The sequence below is a fragment of the Triticum dicoccoides genome, chromosome 5B (assembly GCF_002162155.2).
Source record: "Triticum dicoccoides isolate Atlit2015 ecotype Zavitan chromosome 5B, WEW_v2.0, whole genome shotgun sequence".
Classification (NCBI taxonomy): Eukaryota; Viridiplantae; Streptophyta; class Magnoliopsida; order Poales; family Poaceae; genus Triticum; species Triticum dicoccoides.
Window position 1 is genome coordinate 568,488,247 of NC_041389.1, and position 10,005 is coordinate 568,498,251.

Genomic DNA, 10,005 nt, shown 5'->3' on the forward strand with positions numbered 1-10,005 from the left:
GCCCGCGCGACAGCGACACACATAAACAGGCCACCCCACCGCCACGACGCGCACGCATCACTCCTCCCCATCTTCCCCTTCCCCCCACCTCTTCCTTCTTCTCGGCCTCACAAGCAAAGATCTCCCCAAAATCTCCCGATTCCTCCCTCGCCCGCCGCCGCTCCCCTCCCCCTCCGCCGCCGACCGCCGCGCAGCCATTCTCCCGTCCCCGGCCTGGCCGCGCCGCGTTGATTCTTTTGGTTGTTGGGGCAGTCGGTCGGTCGGTCGGTCGGTTGCTCCGTTCCTGGCTCTTCTTGTCTGCCCGGCCCTGCCCACGAGGTGCCGTTCCTGGTCTCCTCTGTCCCCCCACCCCGCGGCGGTTACCGGATCTCGCGGTGAAGCCAGCCCAGCCGAGGGAGGGAGGGAGACGGACGAGCTCCGGCCGGGATTCGGACCCGGTGGGTGCCCCGGCGCCGCTCGCCATTTGGTCTGATTCCGAGGAGGGACGCCATGCCCGGCAGCTCCTCGGATTGATCCTCGGCGCCGGTGCTCGCCGCCCCCCTCCCGGTTCTCCTCGCCTTCTTGTCCTGCTTCAGCCCGGGCCTCCGGATCGAAAGATCCAATTCGCGGGGCATTTTTCCGTCCTCCTCCCCAATTCCTCCGCAGGACTGTCCCTGTCTGCCAATCGCTCTCAATCCCTTCCTCTTTAAAAATCTGCTCTTTCTCTCCCCCCCTCTCCCACCAAGATCCAATCCCCACCGCCGCCCGCATTCCGCGATTCTCCCGCCCTCCTGCGGTCGCCGGCGATGACGTCGCCGGTGACGACGCACGCCTCGCCCTTCCTGCTCGCCCTGCTCCTGCTCGTCTCCATCCCGGTCGTCTTCCTCCTTGGGCCGCGCCTCCTCCCACCCAAGACGCTCCCCGCCATCCCGGACGCCGACGAGTCCGACGACCTCGCCCTCTTCCGCCGCGCCATCCTCTCCTCTTCCTCCGCCAAGCCGGCCACCACCTCCTACTTCTTCCACCGCCGCCCTCCGCCCAAAGTCGCCTTCCTCTTCCTCACCAACTCCGACATCGTCTTCTCGCCGCTTTGGGAGAAGTACTTCCATGGCCACCGCCAGCTGTTCAACCTGTATGTCCATGCCGATCCATACTCCGTTCTAGAGCTGCCCCCAACGCCCACCTTCCGCGGCCGCTTCGTCGCAGCCAAGGCCACGCAGCGTGCCTCCCCCACGCTCATCTCTGCCGCCCGCCGCCTCCTCGCCACCGCACTCCTGGACGACCCGTCCAACCAGTTCTTTGCGCTGCTGTCTCAGTCCTGCATCCCGCTGCACCCGTTCCCCACCATGTACAAGACACTCCTCTCCGACAATGCTGGCCCTCACGGCCACCACCGCAGCTTCATAGAGATAACGGACAACACCTCCATCCTTCATGATAGGTACTATGCCCGCGGTGACAATGTGATGTTGCCAGAGGTGCCGTATGACCAGTTTCGTGCTGGATCGCAGTTCTTTGTGCTGACCAGGAGGCATGCCATCATGGTTGTGAGGGACATGCGTCTCTGGAAGAAGTTTAAGTTGCCTTGTCTGGTCGAGCGCAATTGCTCGTGCTATCCAGAGGAGCACTACTTCCCCACATTGCTGGATATGCAGGACCCTGCTGGATGCACCAAGTATAGCCTCACGAGGGTGAACTGGACAGATCAAGTCGAGGGCCACCCACACACGTATCACCCTGGGGAGGTGTCGGCGAACTTGATCAGGGAGCTGAGGAAGTCAAATGCGAAATACTCATACATGTTTGCACGGAAATTTGCCCCAGAGTGCCTCGAGCCGCTGATGGAGATTGCGGACTCGGTCATCCTACGTGACTAGGCCAGCAGCACCTCACATTTGGGTGTGTCGGATAAACTGAGATGATGAGGTATGGAAATGCGCACTTGCTGCTGCACTGTTGAAAGAACTAATCTTCTGTGTAGGTGTTGTATTGAGAGAGTTGTCTCTGAGTGGAGTGTACATAGTATGAAATTCGGGAGTTTTAGGAATTATGCAGTCTGTATGCTTTAACACTTACATAATAAAGTTGCACGCTTCGTTAAATCGTTATATCATCAATTTGAACTTTTAAATATTTATTATGTTGCTATTTCAGCTTCTTGTAGGACAGTAGATGTGAAATGTATTTCCTCACTTGGTACTTTGCTATCAATGCATGTAGTGCTTTTTCAGTGAAGTGAACACATCTGTTGCTCTTATTCTAGCAGTTTGTATATGTACATTGCTACAGAAAGCATTACTGTCTCTCTGGATTATTGTCAGACTCGAGCACTGAAGTAATTTGATTTGCTACTTAAACGATCATTAATGTTAACTGATGACTCTCCAGAATTTGCACTTCTGGGGTTCTGTTAGCAAAGAAATTTTAGGGCAATGCTCCTTGTTTCCCCTGCAGGGTTGTGATGCGATGAACAGGCACGAGCTAGTCCATCTATCCCTACAGATCTTTCTTGAGGAATTCCCATCCTTGCTCTTCCATGATTGAAAGATTTTCTGGAAATAGACGGTGCTGGTCGGAGAGTATGGTATGGCAACTGATTGTTCTATGTGAGTATGCTGTTTGAACACGACCGCTTCTTGGCAAGTAACATATCAGTAGTTAGGATGATCATCCTATGTATTACACGGACTTAGAGGCACCATGTCAATACATCCAGTGGCAGCTTTTGTAGTTTTTATTGCATGTGTATAATATGTCACGCCTGTTGTGAATACTATATTTTGGGGTTGTTTTGTTCATAGCATTGTTCCATTCCTTGCGCCAGCCTGACACTTTGAATACATAGATAATAGTAACTGAAAGGCATATTTGACTTTTGCTTTAGGATTCTTTTTTGTAAGGATTTTGTGAAGTGAAAAGAAAAGTAGAGCTGCACTAACAATACAATTCATGCGAGCACCCTTAAACCCTAATATGCAGCCAGTTGGTTTAAAGATTCTTCCTTTCCATATTGTGAATCGACTGGACAAGCTTTGTTTGGTGAGCTTCTGCCCTACCAAGGGCTGTTGCCATTGCACAGTGTTTGCCCTTTATCTGTCCAGACTCCGACACCACAAACCGATTGTTGTGCTGGTTTTGGGATAGATCTTAAAAAGATAGCAACCATGTAGGTTTGTTATGTTGCTATATATGTTAGAGATGGTTATTGCTATATATGTTAGAGATGGTTAGTAACGATGGTATTGGAAAGTGCATGGGTGCTTTCAGGTCACAGATTTTCTGATGTTCAGTTTTCTGCAAGAAACAAGAACATATGTAGCAGTGCACGCACCTTAAAAAGTTGATACTAAGATTGTCTTGTAGGATGGTTGAACATGCAATGCATCCAAGGGAAGTTGGGGTGTGTAGACATGTCCTTTTCTGTCTAATAATATATGTCTAATCCCAAAGTACTGAATTGAGTTGATCTCTGTTTTGCCCTCACTTGCCAGCTTAGCTTTTTTTGATATAGATAGAAAAAGATGGGGACTGGAGAGATGTCTTTTTCTGTCTAATATTCATTTGTGCCTGGACCAAGATGATGCCTCTTTTAAATTGCCCTTTACCGGCTTTCCCAACTAGTTCATGTCCTGTTTTTTTGTTTCCTCGATCAAAAGGTGCCTTGTCCCGGTTCCATCTCCATGGAAAATGGAAGCATGGACAGTTCAGACTTCAGAGTCTGATTAGCCTCTGGTCCATAGGCAAACTCCCAGGAAGAGGAAAGTAACCAGCAGCAGCAATAAAATCTTGCTTTGCCCAATAGACACACTACTTGAAAGAGTTGGAACTAATTCTTTCTAATTAAATTCTCGCTTAAATTTTGAAAATTCTTTCAACACAATGGAAAAATCCAGAAGGGTTTTTATTCAATGATGAAATTAAAATGGATAAATAGAAAAGGCTTTTTTGGATTTTTGGAAAAAGACAGATGAGATAGCAGCAGCAACCTCAGGCTTGTCCTGTTCTGACGACATCCTGTGCAGGATTTGTTGATTCTTCATCAGGTATGTATTCCGGGGAAGCATGACCACCATGCTCAGAACCAGCACCGGCTTCAGTCCGTGCAGGAAAGAAGATCGTGTCCTGTTTCCTGTTGAATCTAATGTGGCGCCTCTTGCAGGCGTACGAGCCTTGAATGTTGTTGTCTAGAATCGCACATGGGGAACGAGTTGGCTGCAATGGCTAGCTCTCGCGACCCCGCTCCACCCCACCAGCCCCCACCGACGGCGGTCGCTCCGGCCCCGTCGGCTACCCTCTCTGCTCTGCGCGTCCCCCGTCATGCACCGCCGAAGCCCCCTGTCGCGCACCCCTGAAGCCCCCCGCAGGCAGGTTCAGAGCGGAGAATGGGGGTCGCCGGCGCGGCTTAGCGGAGAATGGGGGTCGCCGGCGCGCGCCCTTGCTTACCATGGAAGCCGCGCCGTTGCGCTCCGTCTCGGTTCCCCTTGCCGGCGCCGTCTCCTGCCAACAGTTGAAGCCCCCGGCGCCGAGCTCCGCGGGTCTCCTGCAGCTCCTCCCAGCCCTGGCGAATCTGACTCTCGCCGGTGGGCTCGATCCACGCGATGCCCCTGGCGCCTGACGAGTTTGTGGTGGAGCGCAAGCACCAGCCTGCTCCCTCGTGCGCCACCGATGGTGATGAGGTCGAGGATGGGGAGCTTGCCCCGATGTCTCCGTCGGCGGGATTTGTCTCCCGCGATGCGCAGCTTCAGCCTGGTTTCATCGTGGGTGAGGCCCCGACCCTGCAGCCGCCTCCAGCCGCCGCGAAGACGCTGTCAAGGACCTGTCCCTACAGCCGCCTCCAGCTACCGCGGAAGGCCCCGAAGTTGGTGCGGATCCCTGGTCTCCAGATCTGGTAGCTCGTGGCATTGACAATGTCTGCATCCAGGAGATGGCGCCGCAATCGCTCACAGCTGGTGAGGAGGGCTCCTGTCGTGGTGTTGCTCGTGTGTCGCCAAGTGATTCTGCGCCGCTTCCTTGCGATCCCGCAGAGACCGTGGACATGCTGCTAGGGGATGGTCCCTGGATCTTCGTGGGGAGAAAGCGTCACCGTGACCATGAGCTCTGCAGCCAACCTTCTGATGTCTTGGCCAGGAGTGGTGCGAGGCCTGTGCAAGCTGCTGACTTCAGGTGTCGAACTCACGGCCGTTGTTTCCGTTGCTTGGCTCCAGACCACAAGGCTTCCTCTTGTCGTGACCCGATTCGATGCCTCACCTGCCTGCGCTCTGGGCACCGTGAGAGAGACTATCGTCGTCGTCGCATTTCCTTCGCCAGAGCTCGCCGCAATGCGCGTGCCTCCCTAGCTCCGCCTTCTCCTCCCTCATCCCGACGTTCTTGGGCTTCCGTTGTTGCCCCCGCAACGAATGCCCAACCTCCAGAGTGTGTGATGTCTTTTGAAGATCCTAGTGAAGGTTGTGATGGTTATGACGTTGTGGCCAGGTCCGCTGACGCTTTGCTTGCACCTTTTGCCATTGAGCTGCAATCCATGGTGGCGAAGGCGCTTCACCCTTTGAGCTTGTTGGTGGCCCGTGCAACCAGCTTATTGGAGCAGGCGGAGGTCTCCAGTGGTGACAAGGGGTCGTTCCCAGCCTCTTTGTAGGGACCCTACTTCCCTGCTTTGACGCTCATGGCTCGATGTTGACTGCATTGGCGCCGTTGGTGGCAAAAGATGGGGACCAAGGTGTCGAGGGCAGCATGGCCACTGAGTGTAGTGTAGCCATTTCTACCGTGGGTGAAGTGAGGGATGTTGCTGAAGGATGCACCTTGGCGACTGAGAGCGAGGGCACTTTGCATGACTTCGCCGAGCTGCTCACAGGTCTGACTCCAATCATCCAAGGTTTGTGTCACCTGGTCAATGCGAAGGAGATCAAGAAGGTCAACCAGCGGATCAGTGCCCCCTTGGGGGACAACCCTACAGGATGTTAGTCGCCAGCAAGCGTTTGTTTCTCTGGTGGCCGTCATTTTGGGAGTAGTCCTCTTGTGGTTTCGCGAGATGGCTTGTTGTTGTGTGCCATCTGTGATATCTCCGTTGGTTTTGAGTCTTGTGGGTTTTGGCCCTCGATGTATTGGTTTTTGCCCGGTTTTCCATCAGTTAACCGGGCAACTACCTTCTTCTTAATTAATGAAAAAGGCAAAGCTTTTGCCTCTGTTTCAAAAAAAAAATGTTGTTGTTGTCTCGCACTGTTTTACGAGTCAACATGTTGCAGGAGCATGAGTTGCTGCGGCGAATTAGTCACCTACTCGGTGACCATGTTGATGTAGTTTGTCATGTCAGTTTCACAATTGATTTTGGAACATACAACTACTTGGTATCGAATTCGCCAATTCAGGCATGACGTTATCACAGTCTTATCGGTGATCTGGATGGTCTGGGTGTGAACAGATGATCAATAACTCACTAACAAGGGAGATCCATGTTAGAACAGCACACATGTTGTTACTCTTTGATCCATATGTTTCCTGCAACAAGTAGCAATACCTTTTAGATAAAACGGCCCGTGTCGCTACCAGGAGCGGCTCGAGCAGAAGCTAACTCTTGTCGCCGCCACCACCCATTCCCTCCTCCCTCATCGACGTCGTTGGCTCACGCCACCGGGTAAAGCCCGGCGGTGGGATCTGCTTAGGTCGCGATCTCTGATTGCTGCGCCGGCCGAGATGCTGCTCAAATTGGATATCGCGCGGGCCTTCGACAACATATCTTGGCCTTTCCTACTCCAGATACTACAGCATCTCGGCTTTGGACCACATTGGCGTGAATGGATCTCCATGCTCCTATCCACAGCCTCTACGAGAGTCCTCATCAACGGCTACCCGGGGCCACCGATTGATCACGCTCACGGCCTTCGGCAAGGCGACCCGCTCTCCCCCATGCTTTTCACCCTGGTCATCGACGTTCTGAACTCCATGATGCTCCGTGCGGTGGAACTCGACCTCCTTCACCGCTTGACTACTCGTCATGCGGCTTCAAGCATATCCCTTTACGCCGACGATGTGGTCATCTTCTGCCACCTGGACACCCACGACATTGCCACCGTGCGCAAGCTCCTACATGTCTTTGGCCTTGCATCCGGGCTGCACACGAACTTCAAGAAGTGTTCAACCACTTCAATTCAATGCACCGACGACCACATCGGTACTATCGCCACGAAGATGCAGTGCCCCGTTGCCCACTTCCCTATCACCTACCTTGGGCTTTCCCTTGCCGTCCGCAAGGCCTCCTCGGCGAGCTTGCAACCTATCATTGACAAGCTCGGGCGCAAGCTTTCCACATGGCGGGCATCTATGCTATCCAAAGGAGATCTCCTAAATCTTATGCGCCATGTCCTTTGTGCCATCCCCACGCACTTCCTAACCGCCATTGCCTTCAACAACACTGCCATCAAGAAAGTGAACCGGATCATTCGAGGATTCCTTTGGGTAGGATCAGATGAGGCCAATGATGGCCAGTGCCTTGTTAACTGGCAGCGCGTATGCCGTCCCATCTCCCTTGGTGGCCTTGGCATCCGAGATATCCACCGGACGGGCATCTCCCTCCGTGTTCGATGGCTTTGGCTCCAATGTACGGATGCCTAACGCCCTTGGAGCCACCTACACATACCTCACGACGCAGACATGGCACAATTTCCAGAGCCTTCGCAACTTGGCAACTTGGTGCAGGAGACACTTGCAGGTTCTGGATCGACCACTGGATCGACGGTCGATCGGCGGCCGAGATCGCCCCGCTTGTCTATACACTCGTCCCGAGGCGCCTATAGAAGGAGCGTAGCGTGCGAGACGGACTACACCTGCGCTCTTGGGTGCAGGACATCCATGGCGCGCTCAGGCCGGCGGCCATGGTGCAGTATGTCGAGATCTAGCGCCTAGTGCGATACACCCACCTCTCCCCCCGAGCCCACGTGCTCCGATGGCGTTGGACTTCTTCCGCCACATACACGACAAGTTCCTGCTATAAGGCATTATTCATCGGTGCTTGTGAAAACCCACATTGGCGTCTCACGTGGCGATCTTGGTCACCCCTCCGCGTCAAGTTCTTCTTATGGCTGGCCATGCAAGACCGCTGCTGGACCGCAGAGCGTCTGGCACGTCGCGGCCTACCTCACGAGGATGCATGCGTGCTATGTGATCACGAGGAGGAGACCATGCATCACCTCCTCGCAGGCTGCTCTTTCTCTCGCCAGGTGTGGCATGAGATCCTCAGATGGGCTCGTGCGACGATCAGCCTCCCAACCTCGACACGCCATTTTATACATGGTGGAGCTCCTCCCTAGACCACGCGCTAGCCTCCATGCGTAAGGGTCTGTCCTCCCTAATCATCCTGACAGCATGGTGGCTCTGGAAGCACCCCAATGCATGCATCTTTGACGGAGCAAGGCCATCGATCACCCTCACCTCCGATACCATCAAGGACGAGGCGTGCTTCTAGGACAAGGGCGCCATTGGGTTACAAAACATCATCCCCGACGCTTAGTTTCATGTTTAGTATTGGGGCTGAGCATACCCCCTATTCTAATCTACTCCCATGCTTGTACACCATGCCTAGTGCGTACATGGCCTTGTAAGTGTTGTAATCTCATGCTTGTACTCTTCTTCTATCAATGAAAAGATACGCACCTTGCGTATTCGCGAAAAAATATATTGATGCGCCAACTGCCTCTTCGTGGCGAGGATGGCAATGTCCCTACGCTATCATGTTGCTTGTGTGGCCGGGGTTGCCGAAGGGTGTCGATCTGTTGCAGCATTCTTGCTACGTGTTGGTGGTTAGTGGGATCTGCTTTGCGGACCGAGGAGGAAGCCGAGGAAGAGGCCTCGGGTCGAGTGCATCGGCTGCTGCTTGTAGTGGTAACGAGGATGTGCTGACTCGACGGTTTTCGTCTGGATGCAGTCTCGACGAGTTCGTGGACCTCTCTCTCGCAGCATGAAAGGATCGAGAAGAGGTGTCTAGAGGGGGGGGGGGGATTAGACCCTCAACAAACAAAGTTGGCAGTTCTTAAGTTTTTCAAGTTGAGGTGGTAGTTTAACACAATTTCAAGCATACACATTACAATTCAAGCAAGCATGCAAAGAGTATATGAGCAGCGGAAAGTAAAGCATGCAACTTGCAAGAAAGTAAAGGGATGGGATTGGAGTGTGCAAACGTAATTGGAGACACGGAGATTTTTGGCATGGTCATGATAGGTGGTGCTATCATACATCCACGTTGATGGAGACTTCAACCCACGAAGGGTAACGGTTGCGCGAGTCCACGGAGGGCTCCACCCACGAAGGGTCCATGAATAAGCAACCTTGTCTATCCCATCATGGCCATCGCCCACGAAGAACTTGCCTCACTAGCTAGGGTAGATCTTCACGAAGTAGGCAATCTCCTTGCCCTTACAAACTCCTTGGTTCAACTCCACAATTTTGACGGAGGCTCCCAAGTGACACCTAACCAATCTAGGAGACACCACTCTCCAAAAGGTAATAGATGGTGTGTTGTTGATGAACTCCTTGATCTTGTGCTTCAAATGATAGTCTCCCCAACACGCAACTCTCCCTCTCTCTCTCTCTCTCTCAGATTTGGCTATGGTGGAAAGATGATTTGAGTGGAAAGCAACTTGGGGAAGGCTAGAGATCAAGATTCATATGGTAGGATTGGAATATCTTGGCCTCAACACATGAGTAGGTGGTTCTCTCTCAGAAAATGAGTAGTGGAAGTGTAGGTTTATTCTGATGGCTCTCTCCATGAATGAAGAGTGGGTGGAGGGGTATATATAGCCTCCACACAAAATCTAACCATTACACACAGATTCCCAAACTTGGTGGGACCGAATCAGCACGGTCAGACCGATTTAGTTCAAAATGTGAACGTTAGGATTTTCGGTGGGACCGATATAGTCATCTCGGTGGGACCGATGAACAGGGGTTAGGGTAAAACCTCAACTCGGTTTGACCGATTACTCAAACTCGGTGGGACCAATTTTGGTAATAAGTAAACAGAGGATTGGTCAAGCAAAC

General features: G+C 52.9%; 1 protein-coding gene across 1 annotated transcript; it reads left to right on the forward strand.

The window, feature by feature from the left end:
* The first annotated feature begins 50 nt into the window (after positions 1-50).
* On the forward strand, positions 51-2,790 carry LOC119311679 (glycosyltransferase BC10-like). The gene is made up of 2 exons (XM_037587352.1): positions 51-1,905; positions 2,434-2,790. Exon 1 carries the CDS (start codon positions 786-788, stop codon positions 1,854-1,856), a length of 1,071 nt encoding a protein of 356 aa, XP_037443249.1. The 5' UTR covers positions 51-785; the 3' UTR covers positions 1,857-1,905; positions 2,434-2,790.
* Positions 2,791-10,005: the final 7,215 nt, after the last annotated feature.